Source organism: Homalodisca vitripennis, chromosome 4 (assembly GCF_021130785.1).
Source record: "Homalodisca vitripennis isolate AUS2020 chromosome 4, UT_GWSS_2.1, whole genome shotgun sequence".
NCBI classification, from domain to species: Eukaryota; Metazoa; Arthropoda; class Insecta; order Hemiptera; family Cicadellidae; genus Homalodisca; species Homalodisca vitripennis.
In genome coordinates this window covers 70,850,196-70,873,077 of record NC_060210.1, presented here as the reverse complement: position 1 = coordinate 70,873,077, position 22,882 = coordinate 70,850,196, and the positions used below count along the sequence as shown (strand labels likewise).

Sequence of the window (22,882 nt, the reverse complement as noted above, 5' to 3'; positions counted from 1 at the left end):
ATGTTGAGGCTAACGGGACATCTGACTGCATGCAGTCTTAACTTTTCATTTGGCACATCCCATGTTTAGTGTGATTTCGGCAACACTGTAAAGCTATGGGGAACGCACTGCAATTCCTCAGGAAGTTCTTTCAAAGTCACAAACTTCTTTTTTTCCCTATATCATAAAGTGTAATTTTAATTAACCATGGTTTGATTATAATGAATTGGTAAACATAATTCAAATTGGATAATTTTAAGTATTGTTTTTTTTGTCAACAAAAAAATATAATATAAACCATATTACTTGTAACTCTGTTACTATTTACAGGTCCATTACTTGTCTGGCCAAAAATATTTGATAATCATAATCACCAGAAAGTCGTTTAAATATCAGTATTTTTATTAATTACATTTAATGTTAATTACATTTGCAAAAAGTGTGATTTTCGGAAAAATCCTAGTTGTGAGTCAGACCGACACGGTACGATATAGGCGGTCCGAGATAGCGAACATCCTGCGTTGACTATCTGTGAAAACTGCAAATGAAAAGTTATGACGGAGTATGTAGTGAAATTTATAGTTCTATTGCCAGGCTGTACGAGAACCAACAGCTGATGGAGAAAGTGAAACATAAGAATTTTTTAGTGCACGAAGAATATATTGTGATTAATAGTTCCTCCATTTTCAAGTTTTTAGTTTTTAACTACAGTAGTTGTATTAATCCTAAGTTACTACATGAATTATACTCGTAGGTATACTATAAAATACGGATGTTCAAAAATCCATGTAAGTATCGAAATGCAGATTGTACAATATATATATATATATATATATATATATATATATATATATATATATATATATATATATATATATATGATCAAATGGAAAATTATTGCAACCAATTTCGGGGAAATCTGTAACGCTGAAACCTTAATGCTCACTGTTGTGTCCCTCTTAGTGTTTACGAAAATCATTTTCATTTTAGCTTTCTTAATTAATAAAGGTACAGTATATTTAAAAATTGAGATTTTCAGATTGAGAGGCAGAGAGTGATTAATGGACACATCCATTACCCTGACGATGATGATCCGAGCTGGAACCTCAGACCATCCATAAAATAATTGAGAGAATTTATGGATATTTTTACTGAGCGAACATAACCGGACACTTCTTATAGTGTAGTGAATATTGTAGTAATGAAACTTTCATGTTATGAATCTCTCTATGTCTCTATGATATCATTATGTGAAAGTAAATTTTGTCAACTAGCTGGTAAGTAAATGGACTTTAAAATGCAGAAGATGATGAACTGGAGGCACAGCAAGCCGGAGTTTGTTTGCAAATAGTACAAGACCTACTTCTAGTATGTACCTTCTGTGAGCACTAACATTGTTCTTTATAACAATAAACATTATTATTATGCTACAATATCCTATTAATTATGGTAATATATTATGCTTTTGCACCCCCCTAGACGACTATGGCTATTCATTTCAACATGGGCTTATCGCAAAATGTGGTGGTAGCCGGCGTAGAAATAAGTGGCCAGTAGGGCAATCCAATTTAGTATTCCTGATGTGAACGCTCACCTAAACATACCAACGTGTTCTTATGTGGAAAATCATAATTTTTTGCGTAATCTTTATATTTTTTTACTTGTTATCTGTAAGTGAAAACCACGATATTTGAAATCAATTAACCCTTTTCAATTTCAAATTTTTTTTTCTAAGAGAATGTATTAAGACTATCCTCTTACGTATGACGTTAGATACAGAATACAGTATGACACTCCATCACTATCATACGTGGTTTTTGAACGAATGAAAATTTCATCTTTTTTACTCTAAGACACGTTCCTTAATTTAACATTACACCAATCTTGTCATTACAGTGAACTTGTGCGTTATCCTGATGTGTTATTATTGTGAACCACATTAAGATTCAAACGAAGTTGTTCTCGTGTCACTTATGCAATGTTACCGAACTACAGCTGATGGTACAAGGATGATTGTTGCGGTTGTAGACATGTTCGTAGAACTGCCTCTCTGCAGCTGTCGCGATCTATCGACACTGTTCCTCGCCGTGTACCGGGCTGTTCCTAGAACACCGAACACTGGAGGTTGTCGGTACATGTCTGGGCCATGGTACACGTGGCCTGACTGTGACTCAGACCCTGGCAGATTCGGGGTCTTACATGACACATCGGTTAGTTTTGGAGCCGTCCTCGAGACTCGAGAGTGAAGCTCGTGTCAAGCTGCCCTATATTTAGCTGTAACAGCAGACAAGTGTTTACCACCAGATATGATACTACGTTGTACTCAGTTGGGTTGTTAGATAAATAATAATAATAGTTATCAATATGAAATGACGACATACCGAAATACTCATTACTTTTAAACGTGAAGAATGAGTGGGGTTAAGGCCATAAAGTACCATCAGATAACCCATGATCAGTTCCAACCAAGGCAGTACGGCATTTTAGAGTGAAGTCAACCGGGATTTAAATCTAGGCTGTATTTGTATGCTGCTGAAATCCAATTCCAAGTGTCATCCCTCCACCAACTACAGCATTAATGACTTGGACACAATACTCCATGTTGTCAATGAGAATTCCGTGGTCATGAAAATCGATTCCAATACATTTAAAAATGTCTCAATATTACATATATGTCATATACTACATAATGTCTCAATATAACACTACTGTATTTCATAGACAATTATACAATTGCGTGACACAAGTGTTTTATATTGTTTATCAGAACTGAATTCTTTCTCTTTCTTTCTCTATAGTCGTCATGGACATTCCAGCAGGCTACTTTGAACTCTTCAGTGGAATAAAAATCATTTGACATAAAACATTATTTAGATGAGATTTGAATTGTTTGGGTCACTGAGACGTTACCTATCTCAAGGGAGCCTGGGAGTGATAGATCATAGATCTACTTCAGTCCCAGATTCAAGTATCATTTCTTTAGTAAACTGTATTCTTATCCAACAGCAAGGGTGGCTAGAGAGAGATCCCGTGTATCTTATTAGTGGTAGCATCCCTTATTTCCTCTTCGGTAGTTAGTCAGAAGAGGAAATAAGGGACGGGCAGAGTATTCTTGAGCTTGACAGAGGAAATCCACAAGTTTCAGACTGTTATATTGTAATAGGAGGCTATTAGAAAGCGATGATATTTGATCTTCAGCATTGATCAGAGTAAACAGCAAGGAAGTGGTCACGGATGCAAGTCAACACGTAATCGGTTGTGGTGATGTTGAGGTTAAGTCAGACATCCATCTCCGGTCTGGTCATGTTACCTCATAACATCACCTCAGCATGTTTGTAAATTAAAGCAGTCACAACAATCTTTACTGGTTTGAAATAAATTCTAGTGTCTTTGTTATGTATCAGTAGGAGTACAATCTCCGTGACGGAAATGTTAATATTACAGCCGGGCTTGAATATTTACTTAATTAGTATAAATAAATGTATACAATCTGTGATTATAAATCAATTTACTGTAGGTTGTACTAAAATTTGTTTATGTATGTTGCAGGTGAGTATCAGCGTGTTAACTTAGCTGGGACTGCACTCAGCATATTTCATTGTTCAGGTATTACCTGTTTTATTGATGATTTATAATTAGTATATAATAGAATACTTATGAAAAGTAATAAAGCTACACACAATTTTCTCCGTTCGAATTTTAAAATGATATATCATCTTTCCTGTTAAGAACAGTTTTATTATTTCTCATCTTTATCAGGATATAATATGAAGTGGTTATGTTATACACTTGTATTACCGCCCCTTTATTATCTAAACATTTTGTTATTACTGCCAATTAATGACTGATTGGTGAATTCATCACATCCAACATCGGGTGCGGGTTTATACGTAATATTACGTTTAACGTATGTGTGAATCAAGTAGAATTCAATGTTGACGATTAACTATATTTTTGGCCGTGGAATGCAAATAGGAAGTAATTATCAGTATCAGTACACATTGGCCACCGCGCCTGCCACATTGTTAGCGAGATGTTGAAGATACGGTGACCAGCAGCCGTGTGGGCCTTGACATTTATAACAGGCGAGACGACGTTATAACACCATACATTGCAGTTACACAATCGCGTCTCTACTACGTCATAACGCCACCACTGTTCCCGTTTCGAACTGTTACAACGTAAAGAAATAATTGTTTATTTCAAAGAATTTTATATTGATAATGGAAGCTGACGTGCCTCTTCAGCGGTTACCCAGTGGGAAAACTAATCAGTCATAAATACATCTGTCACTGCCGAAGATAACTTTTATGTCGACTTATCAGCAGCGGCCTAGAGCGAGGCGTTACTGTTCCGAGGAACCGTGATTCAGTGAGAGAGTCTGACTGTGACGTCATCAGCTGACCTCGAGTCCTCATCCTGTTCCCTGTCCTGCTGCAGCAGCGAGCAGACTCAGCACAGGCAGATAGTATGGATAAAACTCTCGACAGTAACAGATAATGGCGTAATCTGGCACGGGGCAACGGTGCTAAATGTTATAAGGTTATTTTGAATAGTAGTGTCAACATTATTTTTGCACGTGCCAAAGTTTCATAAAACCAACGTATTATCTGATTTGGTATTTTTGATGCCTTTGCAATATATGTAGTAGGGAATATCGGGGGCATGATTGGTAACATTGTGAAGAGGAAGTAACAAATTCTCCCTGAAATCCTTTAGCTAATGTGATCGTCAAATCAATTTTTAACCCATCATTTGGTTACTCGTTAATACCATTTTACCTCCTCTTTCAGCATAGAACTCTTGTGAATTTAGCAACTTAAAATAGGATTGCTTATTTACTACAGCATTTGTTCGTATGCTTAAATCTATATCACATAAATACACACTTTAATACCAACCATTAATATTCAACATGTTTAGAATTGTTCTAATAAAATCTTCCTTATCAGTAACTTGTGAACGATTAAATCAAAGTAGATAAATATTATAATTTTTTGTACATTTTAATTTATTATTGTGAATTAGTATTGTACTTTTTTAAAAGTACGCTATTGGGTTTGTTTAAAATATTTATTATGTTAACTGGTTACATAATAAATCATGGGGTCTCCAGTACAATTTTTTTAAGCAGGCCGATCCCCTTTTAAGCCTTATTCCGTCCGTCCTCATGGACCACTAGCCTGTATGAGGATCTTATCAAACAGAATAAGGGAGAAAGTCGATACGGTATGGTTGATGGTATTGATAAAAAGTGCAACGGTTACAAATAGGATTTGAACCTGCGTTATCTCGAACTCAGACCCAAAGTCCAACGTCTTAGACCGCTCGGCCATCGGCACTCCCATTGTCAGTATATAACTTTTAACTGAATTAAAATTCTTCGTTTTCTCCTCTGTACAACCAATTATTTTACAGTTATATCACCATGCCCTATTGTAACGATATAGTTATAGAAACTGACTGTGGCAGAGTTTGCTATTTCGATTCATAATATCTTTTCGGTTGAGATGGTCCTATTATTTTTGACCGATAGGTCATATGTATGTACACTTAGAGGAAAGTTACGCGATATCTGTAGTCACGTCTTTCAATGTAGTAACAGCTGAGAGGCACACCACGCTTTCTACATTAACGATAGTTAATTAAGATTTATCGAAAACAATGAAGGTTGTCGTTGTAATTAAATACGCATGTTCGTAAGTACATTATTTTCACACAGTGAAATGTGGAAACTCATGAAATATTGTGAAATCTTTCTAAACAATTCATAGAATAAGGTAGGAGCAGTTTTGTCTATAAATAATGGTGATAACTAAACGGTAGATAAAGAAGTAGGAGTATCCTTTCATATGTGGTAATAGTCAAATGGTTTATTCGTATCTATTGTAAATTATCGAGCCATTCGTGAAGTCTGTTAACAAGAACTGATTCGAGTTTACAGTTACTTGGTATACGACAGTGCTTCATTGTTATTTTCTAAGTTGACTTGCGATGTTTTCGTGATGAAACGAAATAAAATCTCTAACTTGGCAGAATCTCTGATCAATTCTCTAATATTTAGGGTATATTTCACGACACTGCACTGTGCCACCGTGCACAGAGAGACACAGTCACAACTGGGTTATCACAATAGCTAACTGATAACTGTTGTGCAATCTTATCTGCCTCCCACACACGACCGGAATCACACTGTTGATGTAGTATTTGCATTAGAGCCATATACATACGCACGTAGCGCATGCGAGTACACTTCACCTCGACATGGGCGCGGGCGCCGAGTTTCTGACCTCGCTCTCAACTGATTACATTATACGTCTACGGTCCTTTCAAAATTTCCTACTGAAATACCGTACACTTACCAATGGTTATAGTTGAATTTTTGTCTCATTAGAGGTTTTTTGTACTCTTCTTGAAATTCTTTTACCGTAGATAATGTGAAGCCCTCCAAAATTTGTATAGTTAGTTATAGCGTCTTTTCTGAACATTATTGTTGGTCCGTTATTCTGAAATTCCCGCAAAAACGTAATAGTAATTAAGGCCAAAGTTTACGCGGCAAGTCAGGGATTATAAAGTAGAACCTAGAGAGGTGTAATCTCTACACTGAACTAACATGGCAATGTGACGGGTGAAGTATCACTATATGATCACTTTACATGACACGTGACACTTGTGGCTGGCAGTTGAACAGTTATTTACGTCCTAGGGAACTATGTATTATTACAATATCGTTAATTACATTGAGATCGTATAAGTTTGTGAAGTCAGGGTTTATAAAAAAAGTAGAACCCACAGAGTTGTCATCTCTACACTGAACTAACATGGCAATGTGACGGGTGAAGTATCACCATATGATCACTTTACATGACACGTGACACTTGTGGCTGGCAGTTGAACAGTTATTTACGTCCTAGGGAACTATGTATTATTACAATATCGTTAATTACATTGAGATCGTATAAGTTTGTGAAGTCAGGGTTTATAAAAAAGTAGAACCCAGAGAGTTGTCATCTCTGCACTGAACTAATATGGCAATGTGACGGGTGAAGATCACCATATGATCACTTTACATGACACGTGACACTTGTGGCTGGCAGTTGAACAGTTATTTACGTCCTAGGGAACTATGTATTATTACAATATCGTTAATTACATTGAGATCGTATAAGTTTGTGAAGTCAGGGTTTATAAAAAAAGTAGAACCCACAGAGTTGTCATCTCTGCACTGAACTAATATGGCAATGTGATGGGTGAAGTATCACCATATGATCACTTTACATGACACGTGACACTTGTGGCTGGTAGCTTGAACAGTTATTTACGTCCTAGGGAACTATGTATTATTACAATATCGTTAATTACATTGAGATCGTATAAGTTTGTGAAGTCAGGGTTTATAAAAAAGTAGAACCCAGAGAGTTGTCATCTCTGCACTGAACTAATATGGCAATGTGACGGGTGAAGTATCACCATATGATCACTTTACATGACACGTGACACTTGTGGCTGGCAGTTGAACAGTTATTTACGTCCTAGGGAAACTATGTATTATTACAATATCGTTAATTACATTGAGATCGTATAAGTTTGTGAAGTCAGGGTTTATAAAAAAAGTAGAACCCACAGAGTTGTCATCTCTGCACTGAACTAATATGGCAATGTGACGGGTGAAGTATCACCATATGATCACTTTACATGACACGTGACACTTGTGGCTGGTAGCTGAACAGTTATTTACGTCCTAGGGAACTATGTATTATTACAATATCGTTAATTACATTGAGATCGTATAAGTTTGTGTGAAGTCAGGGTTTATAAAAAAAGTAGAACCCACAGAGTTGTCATCTCTGCACTGAACTAATATGGCAATGTGATGGGTGAAGTATCACCATATGATCACTTTACATGACACGTGACACTTGTGGCTGGTAGCTGAACAGTTATTTACGTCCTAGGGAACTATGTATTATTACAATATCGTTAATTACATTGAGATCGTATAAGTTTGTGAAGTCAGGGTTTATAAAAAAAGTAGAAACCCACAGAGTTGTCATCTCTGCACTGAACTAATATGGCAATGTGACGGGTGAAGTATCACCATATGATCACTTTACATGACACGTGACACTTGTAGCTGCCTACTGAGTATAGTGCTGCACGTTTACACTTACATTTCTTTATTCTGAAGATAGTAGAATCATATTTTAAGTTACGTTAAAGTGTGAATAAGCAACTTAAATTGTGTTTATTTACGTCTTTTTCCGTTTTTTATTAATTTTACTGTTTTATGAATTAGATTAGTAATTAACATTTTGTTTTGATGCTCCTTCATTGTTACACCTAAATGAGGACTATGGTTTTAAACCATGTTTACTTACTTTCCCGCCCAATGTATTGTTTAAATTTAAAAATCCGTACATGAGTATTAAAATTTGTGTTTTCGATACCCCTTTGAAGGTTTATTTTATTTTAACACTGTTTGGCAGCCATTTAATTCTGACAGGCCTGTAGTCTTCTCTTGAAAAATTATATCTTAATTGTTTCTAAGATATTTCTACATTTAGGTTGTATTCGTATATTTAATTTATGTGAATAGATTGTCATTGGTATGTTTAGTTTACGCACTTATCCATATTAATGTTGAAATCGTATTCACATTACAAGAAAAAATAACCCGGGATCTTCCAGTTTTCTGAATGGCAAGTGAATGGATGCCCGTGCAGCAGTTCTGTGGAGATGGCGAAGCAAAGTTCGCAGTGGTGTAGTATAGTAGTCGCGGAGTGTGGATGGTGAGGAACTCAGTGTCTAGTCTAGAGAGAGGCAATAAAACAGAGATGAGCCACAAGTGAACAGACGCCCGTGCAGCAGTTCTGTGGAGATGACGAAGCAAAGTTTGCAGTGGCGTAGTATAGTAGTTGCGGAATGTGGATGGTGAGGAACACAGTGACCAGTCTAGAGAGAGGCAATGAAACAGAGGTGAGCCACAAGTGAACAGACGCCCGTGCAGCAGTTATGTGGAGATGACGAAGCAAAGTTTGCAGTGGCGTAGTATAGTAGTTGCGGAATGTGGATGGTGAGGAACACAGTGACCAGTCTAGAGAGAGGCAATGAAACAGAGGTGAGCCACAAGTGAACAGACGCCCGTGCAGCAGTTATGTGGAGATGACGAAGCAAAGTTCGCAGTGGTGTAGTATAGTAGTCGCGGAATGTGGATGGTGAAGAACACAGTGTCCAGTCTAGAGAGAGGCAATAAAACAGAGGTGAGCCGGAAGGTGAGTGAGTCACTGAGGGCGGCCCCTGCAGAGGTGACTCATCACTACTCATCTTACCCACATGCTCTGATAGACACGTGAATTAGTATTGCAGTTTTTAATATTGGTTATAGATTGCAATAAACCACAACTCAGGTACTCAGATTGAGACAAGAATGTTATTTTATAGTAACGATCTTGATCATCAATCAACTAACATATGTATATATATATATATATATATATATATATATATATATATATATATATATATATATATATCCTACTGTGATGCCCTTCAAACCGCATTGATCTGAGAGTACATAAGTTCGGTACTCACCTTAAACTGAAGAAGCCATTCCACGTGCATGGAACGTGTCTGATGAACAGGTTCACTGAACACTGTGTGTTGCCAAACGGCACGTCCGCCTCGCCCTCGCCTTTCTTGGACTTTATAGAAGCCAAGGTCTGCCGTTGCGATTCTTTGTGAAGCTGTGAAGACCCTGTACGGATCTTCATTGATCTTCCTGAATGAGCAGAGATGATTACTACTACTACGAGACACAATAGACCTATAAATATTGGCAACATTTAATTCGACGTACTGTATTTGTTTAAAAAAAACACATTGTAATCTACTCACTTTCCAAATTGCTTTAAACAAGTTAATACAAATTAGTTACCACTAATGTTTACTTTTCCATTAAAACCTATCCACTTCCATCAAGAATACAAAGCAGCATAATGTTCACTTTGTATGATTACAATTTAGAACAAAGAAACTTTCAGAATACACCAGTGTACCTCTATTGTAAATGGTCGACTGACACGATCTTTGCAATAGTAACGTTCTAAAAATATGCCAAACACTAAGAGGCCAAAACCCCCAAAATCAAAATTTGGAATGGGAATAACATCCAAGAGGTAAAAAAATCGGAATTATTTGTCTGTTTTTACTTTTTTAAATATAAATGTTTTAAAATATACCTTTTTGACGTATTTGGGAAAATGTTAATTGAGGTTTCTTATTTTGTTAAAGTTTCTTGTTTGTGTTTCGAATTAAATTTTAGGAGGGGACGTTTTGGCTATCCACCAAACTTCTTGTTTTCGACAAGGTTAAATAGGCCATCGATTGCAATCAGACGTCAAGATTGTGTGAACTTCGCTCATTTATTACTACAGGACTTAACTGCCCTCATTCTCATGTCGTTATGCGGGTAACATCGATTATTGGTCGCCAGCCCGATGCGATAAAGGGGCACACTGTAGCAGTGTTTACTAATCAAAAGCCTCTGCTCTGTCAATATTTACCTCTGGAACAGAATGGCCGATTTACGACACTGTAAGATATTGCAGTGCTGACACCAGGACTGTCGCTAGTTGCCTCATCTGTTGCCTCGTGTTGTGGGGAGGGAGGGGAGGGTTGCCACCGCCAACGCCTTGTTCGCGTTCTGCAGTAAACCATATTTTCCACACTTTCCCGCACTTTCTTCCCGCCATTCATTAATTCCCTCAATTAGCAGTGCTCGTGTTCTGATGGTCGGTAATTACCCTTTCTTAGTTTCTCCTCCCGCTATATCTCACCCACTTCCGCCTTCACAGCCACACACTTCTTTCCCAAATTATTATTAATTACAGATAACATATATTAATATGTGTGTGTATTTTCGAGAGGGGTACAATAATACTACATTGTAATTTCTCTTTACGTTGTCCCCACGACAAGTTTAAAATTATACTGTAAATTGTGAACATTTATCATTTACGGGTGCTTCATATTTTACGGAAATAATTAAATTTTATACATGTTTCACAATAATAATTTTCAACATAACGCTGCTTAAAGTCGAAGCATGGTTGACAGCTTTCAGTCAGTCGTTACAAATCTGTAGACGGGATAACAGCACTGCTGACAGAGTTGCTATCGTAAATTGTTACAATAACAGAACACAACGTTTCGGAAACTAGATCTATCTACTTCTTCAAGTATCATTTCTAAATTTAAATTTAAGTATGGTGATGATATACACTTAAATACTTATACTTAATACTTACTTATGGTAACTATTAAGTACTTAATAATACTTACTTATTTATGGATACTTAAATATGGTGATGAATACACTAAAATTGAAACGTAATAAAAGATGTTTTACTCAAAACAGAACAAATGTAAATTAAACCCAGCACCACGCTTAGAAAAGCGCTGTTAATAAAGAACTACACATCGCAGATGCATCTCAGAAACATCGTTTATCATGTTTTTCTGCGGTAGTGTGATCCAAATCATCTAACAGAAAGTGCTACTTGACCAGGCTATACGACTGTAGTTTCGACCTACATCGAGGCTGTCTTCCTTGCCAACACAAGGGTTCAATTTACAACGTTCGGGTTTTAATTTTTAATGTCGCGTAATATTTGCGCTGTTAGAATTTACATTATCCCACCAAACACAAGTATTTTTATATATTTTTTCAAAACATATTTCAACACTGAAAATACAGAATTAAAATCCAAAATATGCATTTCGTGGATAATTGATAGGTCAGAGATATAGAACAAATCATATCCTTAGCTCCCATTATTACTCAAGCGTATTGTATTATTGGGCATTTCGGTGAATTAAAGAATGCAATAAAACATGTTAAATCGACTAGAACTTTGAATACATGATAAGAGTTTCGACCTCGAGCTCCCACTTTTGTCCCAACAAAGAATTCGCTGATAGCTCTTTCTGTACGTACATAGCAGTGAACGAGCTCTGTCTCTATTCAAGTACGACTCGAGTGGACGTAGGCAGTATTTGATCCTACACAACCGAGGAGGGAGAGAACCGTGCTGACAACTGCAATATTCTTAGTATGTTTAACTCTACTCGTGTATACTGACCCTACTAGTGTCTTTTTACCTTTGGTTGACACTTTCTAATTTAGCCATTTCCATTTCATGGCTAAATCAGAAAGCTGATTTGAAGAAAATGGGCACTAACTTCATTGGTTTAATTCAACAGTGCTTTGCCGTCGAGCATAAGCAAATATATATCGTCATACGCAAGATTACCCACACCTTGTGTTGTGTTACAGGCTAAGGTTGCGTGCAAAATTTTCTCTATTGCTATAATAATAATCATCATTTTATTGCTTTAGAACATGTACGTGTTATAGCAATTTGTCAAGGAAGAAAATAGGATAACATTTTGGATTCATACATGACATCTAGGTTACTTTAATACATACAATTTATTCCATCCATCCTACTGCTCATTCACTCGAATTTCCCACTCTAGCACCAGCGACAGTCAGCCAGTCGTGTGGTCGGTCACCCAAACATGTGCCATGAACTCGTCTGTAAAAAGCTTCTGAGAGCAATGTAGTTTTCAGACGAGTTTTAAATGCTAATTTCATTAGGCTACACGTAGATAAAAAACTGAAACGTCTACGCAGCTCGTTATTTATTGTACTTTTTCGATGCGATCAATGTAAAGCCGTTGTTAGCTAACGCTCAGCTATATCCATGGAGTAACATGTAAAATCATCGAACATACACATTACAAAAACGCAGATTCATGCAAAATTCCAAATTTATATAAGTCAGTTCGTTCTTGAGACAGACATAAATAAAATATTCCCAGCCGCTCTACTTGTAGACTTCGCTATCGCTCAGCCAAAGGTTTAATGAGCTGATTCAGTGTTACATTTTGTACACATGAATGAATACAAGCATGTACCTTGTTACAGGGTAAGCATGTACCTTGTTACAGGGTAAGCATGTACCTTGTTACTAGGGGCCAGTACCTTGTTACTGAGATCCTGTACCTTGTTATTGAGAGCCTGTACCTTGTTACTGAGAGCATGTACCTGTACCTTGTTACTGGGAGCCTGTACCTTGTTACTGAGAGTCTGTACCTTGTTACTGACAGCCTGTACCTTGTTACTGTGAACCTGTACCTTGTAATATTGTATTCATGCGCCTTGTTATTGGGAGCCTGTACTTTCTTACTAGGAGCCTGTATTTTGTTACTGGGAGCATGTATCTTGTTACTGTGAGCCTGTACCTTGTTACTGAGAGCCTGTACCTTGTTACAGGGTAAGCATGTACCTTGTTACTAGGGGCCTGTACCTTGTTACTGAGATCCTGTACCTTGTTACTGAGAGCATGTACCTTGTTATTGAGAGCCTGTACCTTGTTACTGGGAGCCTGTACCTTGTTACTGAGAGCCTGTACCTTGTTACAGGGTAAGCATGTACCTTGTTACTGTGAACCTATACCTCGTTACTGGGAGCCTGTATTATTGTAAGCCTGTACAGTGTTACTGAGGAAGCCTGTATACGGGACCCGTCCCTGATTGAGGCGAGCCCGGGTGCCGGCAGTTAGAGTATTAACATTAACTAGCCAACAATCACAACCAATCATTGAGCTCTTAACACTCTATTGAGCTCTTGACACTGAGCGGGGTGACACGCCGTACGCGTCAGACAGAGAGACTGTTGTTGGACTAATTGACGAGTTCAGTTGTCCGGGTAAGCCACGATCCAATTTAGCCAAAAAGAAGACCACAATAGTTATAAAACTCGATGTGATAGAAGAAATATCAATACAGCCGGCGCAGTATGGGGCTGTACAATTTCAATTTGCTGGTACTGTATCACAGTCATCATTATGGACACTGATCAATCCCAACCAATGAGTGTTCGGTGCTAGGTGTGCTCTCGTCCTCGAAATAACTGCAATTTCGTCCAATCCTACCGTTGAACACAGTTTGACCACCGTGGTTCTATCTCCATCAATTCCAGCTACGTGCGACCAAATATTCTCGCTCGAGGATTGAAGCCCATCTGTTCACTGTGAGTGTGTTACGTCCGCTGAAGAGGTCAGTTCTGGTAGGCCACGTGTGATGTAAGTTTGTCCTCGGCCATGCCGCAGTCACGACATACCCTCGGTGGTCCTGTGGCTGCGGCTGTGGCAGCTCTTGCCTCATCTAACCCAGTTCTGTCCTGTTCCGTCCTCACACCTGATCCATTAGCCACGCTCCTCCTACTCCGCACTCCACGTTCGGTTTCTCTCCACGTTTTCACCAAGATTTAACCTAAATCGGCCAATCCGCTGGATTTCTTTTTTGACGGTATCGCGATTTGACTGCCCCCAGAACAGTATGGTGTGGCGGATTTTAGTCATGGGAGGTCCCCAAATAATGGGGCAGTTCGTCTCGCCCCTGATTTGTAACCATTTTGGTTTTTTCAGTATAGAGAGCCACGGTTAACTAACGGAATATGGTTACGTGTTGGAAGTGGGCCAGCTGGTTTACGTACGCGGCGTTTGTCAGCGTAAATATCTGCTCTACTTGCCCTCGAGTAGAATGTATCCAAGATTTGTTGATCAGGTCGGGTGAAACCCTTTATGTACCAAGGGGATTTTCAACTGTTAAATTCGTAAATATGGATACGCTTAAGATTTATAAAACCAGCAAGCTTTTAATAAAAAGTACCTTTATTTTACTAATACTGTACTATTTTATATTTTTTTATTTGTATATGTGTTTAAATAACAAAGTAGTCTGAAAATAAAAATACATGTTGAACGTTAAAAAATTTAATAATCTTACATACTTGGTACGTACACTATAAGGCCGAATATAAGTTTGATTTATTCAAAGACAATTCAAACTCTTTATTAAGGTTTGTAATTAGGATCAGACAGCAAAACTGACTGGTGTTGCACTAGATTCTGCCAATGATAATACTAGATATGACTCTAGAATAGTAGTTGTTGTAGTACTAATGTGTTTCATCTATTCTTTGAATTTCGTTTTTTCAGTAATATTTGTATAAAATAACAATGATTGTACCTAGTTCAGACATATAGTAAAATTGTTGATTAAAACTGCAACTAGTCAAAAATTCAAAATTGTGGAAATATAACATTTATCTAATGTTGTCAATTATTACAAAAAGGTTCAATTATCCTATTTATTGCCCTTGGTTATGATCGATTTCTTGTGAAAGAAAGCATTTGTTCCACTAGATGTATGTTCGTTAGTCATTGAGGGATTTCTCATCAGCTCATATAACACGTTGCCTATAAATATTAAAAATATTGTTTGTAACTAATATTGCATGATAAAACTGCTGTGGTGCGTTCCCGGTTATGCTGTGTTTATCAGTAAATCTCGTCATGAGCCCAAAACATTTAGGTTTGTTTGTGCAGGCTATAGACGTCTAGAGGCCAACCAGTCGTGTAGAACGTGACGCACTGTCGATACAGACTTCTCTGTACGGACAGACAAGGATCTGTTCGATATCAAGGGCAAGAAAGTATCGCCATCAGGCTATCAGCGTGGGTCTGTGTCCGCGAGGGCGGTGAAAGTTATCTATGCCATCCGCGCAGAATGTTAATGTGCTCAGCCTGAATGTTGAATGTCATCGTTGTAATTCACAGTCCGAGGTCGGTAAGGAGATGCAGAATCGAACACTTTCCACTCATTCTGTACAGCCTTCTGTGCGAGGTCACTTTCTCTGGCGATATTCATTTTGCAAGGTTCCGTTGTCAGTAAGTCTTTATTTTAATGCAAATCTCCTATTTATAAATTATTGTACGCCAGAGACGTTTTATATAGTATACAGTAGTTATGTGTTTTACTCATTGGTTGAAATGTAGCGTAACACTTGACATTGAATACCGTTACAGTTTTTATAAATATTATATACAATCAATATTAAAGTGTTAAAGGTATTTTATTTGTATTAATTAGAAATGTAGATATTCCAATGCCAATGGCGCAGTGGAGCGGGTACGGCGGTTATCGATAACCAGATCAAGCAATGTCGAGCGTGGCCGCTGCTTGGATAGGTGACCGCTGAGCGATCCTGTCCTTGCAAGCGGCCCGCCTGCCCGGCCATTGGTAGTGGTTCGGAAGTCACCTTTAAGCCGTTGGTTCCCAGGTTGTGTTAGAGAGGGCTTCTTAGCCCTAACTTCGCCTGGTAAAATAAGACATTCTTTACTTGTTACTTTTACTTTTTTACATTCTTTATACTAGTTTACAAGATTATTACCAGTCATAACGTATTCAAGTTTATAAGAGATACAGTTTCTGTTTTTAGATTTTTTAACAAACAGATTTATTTAAAAGTGATAATGAATTTCGTCCTTTCTGACTTTTAATGGGTTAAAGTACATTTTATTGGTTTATTAAGGGTTATGAGGGGGAATTGAGTCTCGTAGAGTCCACAAAATCAAATTGTCAAATATGTTTAAAGTATTCCAATTTAAAAAAATGTGTTTTCCCAATAAAGTTAAAATAAATTTTAAGTTTTAAATACTTCCGTCCATAGGAAGTTCCAAAATTGTAATGAAATGTGAAAATATAAATATGCGAAAATTCTCTGAAAAAGATATAAGATGAACATTTACAAATAGCACGGATTTAAATCAGTGAAAGAAATCTACACCGAATGTGTAGTATTTGGCATCTGACTCATACTGAGATGAGCAATAGAACGAGAACTGAAGAGGTGGGACCAGCTGTGATTGCCGTGAGAACTGTCTGCCAGTCACTTGCAAGCATTAATTACCCTTGTAGATATTTATAGAAAGTTGCGTGCGCAGGAGTGTTTATACTTCGTCAGCTAGTGTCCGAACAGGTGTTCAGATAACAGTGATTAACGAAAATCTGCGAAGGGTTGGTGAGTAGCGTGATTACTCTGGAGCGAATGTACGGATCGTGAGACTGCCACCGTGAGAGCGACACCGACACGGTCTGACACTGCCGGTCAATGCCATCTCTGTCTCTGCTGTCACAACTCACCGAGTGGATCTCCCGAGGAGAGTTTGTGTTGACCTCTCACTTACCAGTAGACTCGATATTACGTTTACATACTCTGGCAGTCGTGGTCTCAGCACCGTCTGCACAACTCACCAAGTGGATCTCCCGAGGAGAGTTTGTGTTGACCTCTCACTTACCAGTAGACTCGATATTACGTTTACATACTCTGGCAGTCGTGGTCTCAGCATCGTCTGCACAACTCACCGAGTGGATCTCCCGAGGAGAGTTTGTGTTGATCTCTCACTTACCAGTAGACTCGATATTACGTTTACATACTCTGGCAGTCGTGGTCTCAGCATCGTCTGCACAACTCACCGAGTGGATCTCCCGAGGAGAGTTTGTGTTGACCTCTCACTTACCGGTAGACTTGATATTACGTTTACATACTCCGGCAGTCGTGGTCTCAGCACCGTCTGCACGGTGTGGCGCGGTGGCGAAATGTCGTGCTGAATATATTACTGCAGCATGTGCCGTGCACTCTCGGCTCCGCATGCAGATTACCTTGGCCTGCCTACCTTTGTGGCTGCAGCGCTAAACGTGCATTGTCGCAAATTGAGTAACCGCTCATAAATAATGTATTGGTCCAGGAACAGGGAAATTTATTTTTCAAATTATTTGTTCCTCATCTCTTGCTCTGTTAAAATGTAATTCGTCAATATAAGTTTGTTGTGGTGCAAGAAAGTGATGCTCTCGCTTTTCGTATAAACCATTTGAGTGTTTGCTCAAAGTAAGCTGCACCATGCGCAGTTCGGTATGAGATAAATTCTGTTTGACCTTGTCAGTGCTCGAATTCCTTTACTGTTGGATGAAATCGTGCCAGGGTCGAAATAGTTCCTTATCAGTTAATACTTTTATAGCTCGCTCGTACTACAAACACTCTCCCCTCTCCTCGTTACAAAGGTTGTTGTGTTCACCGCACAGATCTATTAGTCTTAAGAAAGAGGGCAATCCTTAATAATTGTTATGTGGATGAAATCGCGCCAAATATCATCTCATGTCTCATCGCTTTTCTTGTCTCTTTCCGTTTGTGATATCTAAGTTGAACTGGACAATGCCATACTTTCTCTACTTTTACAGATAAAGTTACGGGTGACTGTAATATTCGAGAAAACTCACAAATATGATCCTTGTGGTCTAACAGAAAATCCTAAACTCGCAATCTATCAAGATTTATTAAACTACGATACTCGTACGGCACGTGGTGTCTGTCCTCGCTCGATACAATCGCTTGCTCTCAGACTTCCAGCTTTGTAACGTAAGTTTTTTAAACTGGTTTCCCGGAAGATTACCTGACAGACTCCACCCCTTTATCAAGTGTTACGTAGTTGTCACTATCAATAGTGCTGCCAGTTTCTATACGTACATGTTTTACGTTACATTCAATTACTTAGACTTTTACTAACAGCTGATCTTGTAACAAAATAGACTTTTTTCTCGTTTCTTTCTTTTTTGACGTGACAACGTCTTAAATTAGGTTGCGGCTCGGAGTCACTCATGAAAAAGTGTAACGCCCGGTAACGTTACGATGCCCGTCCAGTGCGTCCAGTGCGTCCGCCGCACGGGATCCGCACGGGATAAAGCAGATAACTGTGGGTCCGCCGCACGGGATAAAGAAGATAACTATGTTTATTCGTGAAAATATGGAGTGCTTAGATTCGTCATTTACAACAACTACAACAATAAAGGTAAATAATTGTACACTGATATTTCATTATCGTAAACTTTGATTGATTGATTAATTGTTAGATTGACACAAAAGTTGAGAAACTGAGTTTATAGGTTATGTCATACTATTGACAAATGTTGATAGTGTTAAGTAAATTATTAGTTTAAATCACTCTGCAATCAATCGTAATTCAGTCGATTGAGAAGAAACAGCGCGTATTGCTAGTCAAACATTTAAAATAACAAATTATAACCTCTAACCTGTCATAACAGTGCGACCAAACAAACGAACTAAACCGACCAATCACCACGCGCGGAGTTAGAATTTAACTGTGTTTAGCAAGAATTTCAAATTCCAATTTTAGTAAATGTTTTATTCAACTTTACCATTTACAATAACAAATTTTAATTAATTTCAAATTATGTACAATGTTTTAGTAAACAAAATATATTTCTATAGTTAAAATTTGTGCAATTCTTATTTTCATTCAATTCCTTGTTCCTATTGTGCAATTTAATAATATTCATATCAATAAATATTCTACCGAGAAAAAGACGTTGCCACGTAAAATCTTCGCCTGTAAAACCGACTTTACAGGCAACCATAATTTTTTTTGTTCTCTTTAAGCCTCAGCTTCAGCTATGTAGGCTTCGATGTACACCGGTTTATTTTCAAAGTACTCAAACACTGTTTCGTGTCTATACATTATTGGCCCTCCCCGGGATAAAAAATATACTTGTTATCAGAACAATCGTTTTGTCACTTTGTTAAACTTATTTATTTTTCCATTTCGCTGTTTTAAACTGCAATGAAAGAAAGGTATTTATCATATTTGAAAGTGACTTTCTGATGACAATCGAGACCTCGCGCCCGCCTCCGCGCCCAAAGCACGAAGTGTAAGTGAGTAAGGTGCTGACGGTTATGAGATATATTATTCCATCACGTACCGGAGACATCTCTGGAGATGTGATGAGGTCTCCTCGTGACTCTCGCCAAGTAACGGTGCCCGACCACACCGGGCGGTTCTGTCTATTGTCACGCTCAGGCAGGCAGTCACTCGTCCTGTTCTCGTAGTGTTGCGACAAGCGCCCGATCCTATTTTCGGCTAGAGAATGTCTCTTATCAGAGTCTACAATACAACAAAGATAACAATATAGAGGGCATGTTTAAATTTGATATCAAGTTATGTCAACTGTACAGTAGCGTGTTGAGTTGTGCGCTTGGTGCCGGCTGTTAGTTTTGTGAGTACAGTACAGCTCTGTGCTACCTAGCTGACCGAACCGGATATGAGCTCAGAGGTCAGCTGGGTCCTGCTCCTGACTTCCTCGGGTCGCGTGCCCGTAACCCGAGACTCCGTCCTGGTTACTTCCGGTGTTACCCTATTCAACACGACACATGCAAATCGTGGGGTGGCGATCTCGCCCTTCGGGGAGTTGACGCCTGTCCCTTAGCTGTGACAAAGAACTGTGGCAAGGGGTTAGTGGAAATTATAGGGCTGAGCCGTTCAGGAAGTTTTGGATTGGATTTGTCTTATTGGATGTTGCCTTATTCATCGAGCAAATAAGTCTACCCTGGTCCTGTACAGGGTGATTCGCGAAGATATGCACAATCTTTTGAAGCATTCTACATGTAAAAATAATTTAAAGTTTATGTAAACATGGGCCCGGAAATGCTTCGTTAGCGAGTTACGGCTACCGAAAAATTTCACTCGGATCTCAGCTCACCATGTAAAACTAGGTCTTTCTGAAATTCTGGTAAGGTAGATTAAGAGTAGAATTTAATTGTTTCTTATAGGTTTTTACGAACAGAACAACACGCACATGGACTGAAACTCAATTACTACGAACAGAACAACACGCACATGGACTCAAAGTCAATTACTACGAACAGAACAACACGCACATAGATTGAAAGTCAATTACTACGAACAGAACAACACGCACATGGACTGAAAGTCAATTACTACGAACAGAACAACACGCACATGGACTGAAACTCAATTACGACGAACAGAACAACACGCACATGGACTGAAACTCAGTAGGTACCTCTCAAAATTATTCGACTTTTACAATTCAATTAACAAAGCTATTGTCAGTCAAATTTGAAAGGTGTGTTCTACTCCCAAAGTTTCTGCATATCTTCTTGAATCACTCTGTATAGATTTTGATTTATCATATTAATAGATTAGTAGATTATTATGTTGAATCTGAATAGAATTATGTTTTTATATTATGAATACATTAGGGTTCGCGCGCAATTTAATTTTGAGAAACAGGGACACCATGAGCAGATTATTTTTAAATGGCATTTTAAACAATCCTGACATATGTGATAGTCACTGAACGATATCACAATCCCTTGATACATTTAAGTGTAAGGAAGTGGCTGTGAAGTTGGAGAGCGAACCCGTTTTTATAAATATCTCTGAAATTGTATAGCTCCAACGATTTCAGTAGCAATTGAACTCTAGCGTGGAGAAATTCTGTCTAAAGTTAAGTCGGTCCTTAACTGTTGCGTTATAGAGAAAATGATTCAGTTACACTTGTGATGTAATAATATGGGATTTTACTGTAGTTCGGTAAAACCCTAATAAAAGCAATCCCAGACAAAGAAAAGCTTCTGCACATTTTGTAAAGTGTAACTTACTTTGACGTATGAATAACAACAAATATTTGCTATCACCTTTCTAAATGTGTATTCATCATTATAACTATTATTCTTGACTTTTACAGGTGATAAAAACACATTATTACCTTCTGATTAAGAAAAGCCCGTAAATGTAATGGATAATGAAGTGTTAAGGGAGATTTGAAGACCAGTAGGGTGTAGCCTGGAGGGATTTTCTAAATAGGAATAGGTCTAGGTGTTAATAGGAACCCTAGGACTGTCCATGAAAAATGTCAGTACAATTGGTCCAGTAGGGTTTACTGTAGTAGGGTGATTGAGAAACACACAAACGCAGAGGCAGACATACACCATTTGATTTTTATGTTAATTCCGTTTTCCAAAGTGTTTGCAAATTATAAAACTGTAACTTTGCACTTTGAATAAATAAAACAACCCCCCTTACAAATTATAAAACTGTAACTTTGTACTTTGAATAAATAAAACAATCCCCCTTACTCCCTTGCAAATTATAAAACTGTAACTTTGCACTTTGAATAAATAAAACAATCCCCCTTACTCCCTTGCAAATTATAAAACTGTAACTTTGCACTTTGAATAAATAAAACAATCCCCCTTACTCCCTTGCAAATTATAAAACTGTAACTTTGTACTTTGAATAAATAAAACAATCCCCCTTACTCCCTTGCAAATTATAAAACTGTAACTTTGCACTTTGAATAAATAAAACAATCCCCCTTACTCCCTTGCAAATTATAAAACTGTAACTTTGCACTTTGAATAAATAAAACAATCCCTCTTACTCCCTTGCTCGGTAGCCTACACATCAGTGAATTCCGTATAAAAACGCCCCGCCACGTCTTTCCCTCTTGGCGTCCCCGAGTGTGGCAAAAAACCTCGACTGCTTATGGCACTAGTCGCTCATATTAACGCTTTTTTGAGTTGCCTGTTCACACGGCCGACTCTACGTCTGGCACAATCAAGACTTGTTTTGGGTAGATTCAGTTTCCATTGTTTTATACAATGTGCCTGTAAATGAACTTTATATAACGGTAGATTTATTCGTAGTTTCTGTAATTTTTAGGTCGTGATTATTTTTGATATAGACTGTCTAGCTATACAAAACACAATCATATTATAAAGAGAATGTATTATATTATTAATTATATTAATAAGAGGATGGCAGCATACAGAATCTTCAAAGTATTTACTGCAAGCATTTTTAGTTTTTATTTAAGTTACTTGAAACACGTCTTATTTTATAAAAGTTAAGAGCTTTTATCTAGCAAATACAGGCAGACAAATTCTTCATGTAAACTGATATGATGGTATCTTAAATGACCCTGGTTTAGATTTGAATAAATTGTTGATAACGTTCTGTGCAAACACAATTCGCACGTTTTAAAATGTTTTGTTTGGGCCGACTTCACAACTTTTACGAACTTTCTTGCATAAGAATAAGTCCTGTGATCGGTATTTTGATTATAATTATTATGTGTATGAATTTAAATACACTGATTGAACGATTTTGAAATTTAC

The 22,882-nt window shown here is 37.8% G+C and overlaps 1 protein-coding gene across 9 annotated transcripts in view; it reads left to right on the top strand.

The window, feature by feature from the left end:
• The window catches only part of LOC124359500 (ras GTPase-activating protein raskol-like), a 342,763-nt gene that overhangs the window by 285,631 nt on the left and 34,250 nt on the right, over positions 1 to 22,882 (top strand). Inside the window, exon 2 of one of the 9 annotated variants that reach the window (XM_046812272.1) lies at positions 3,529 to 3,585. The exons of the other annotated variants lie outside the window; for them this stretch is intronic. Within the exon in view, the coding sequence (XP_046668228.1) occupies positions 3,529 to 3,585 (57 nt within the window). The remainder of the gene's footprint in view (positions 1 to 3,528; positions 3,586 to 22,882) is intronic. 9 annotated transcript variants of the gene reach the window in all.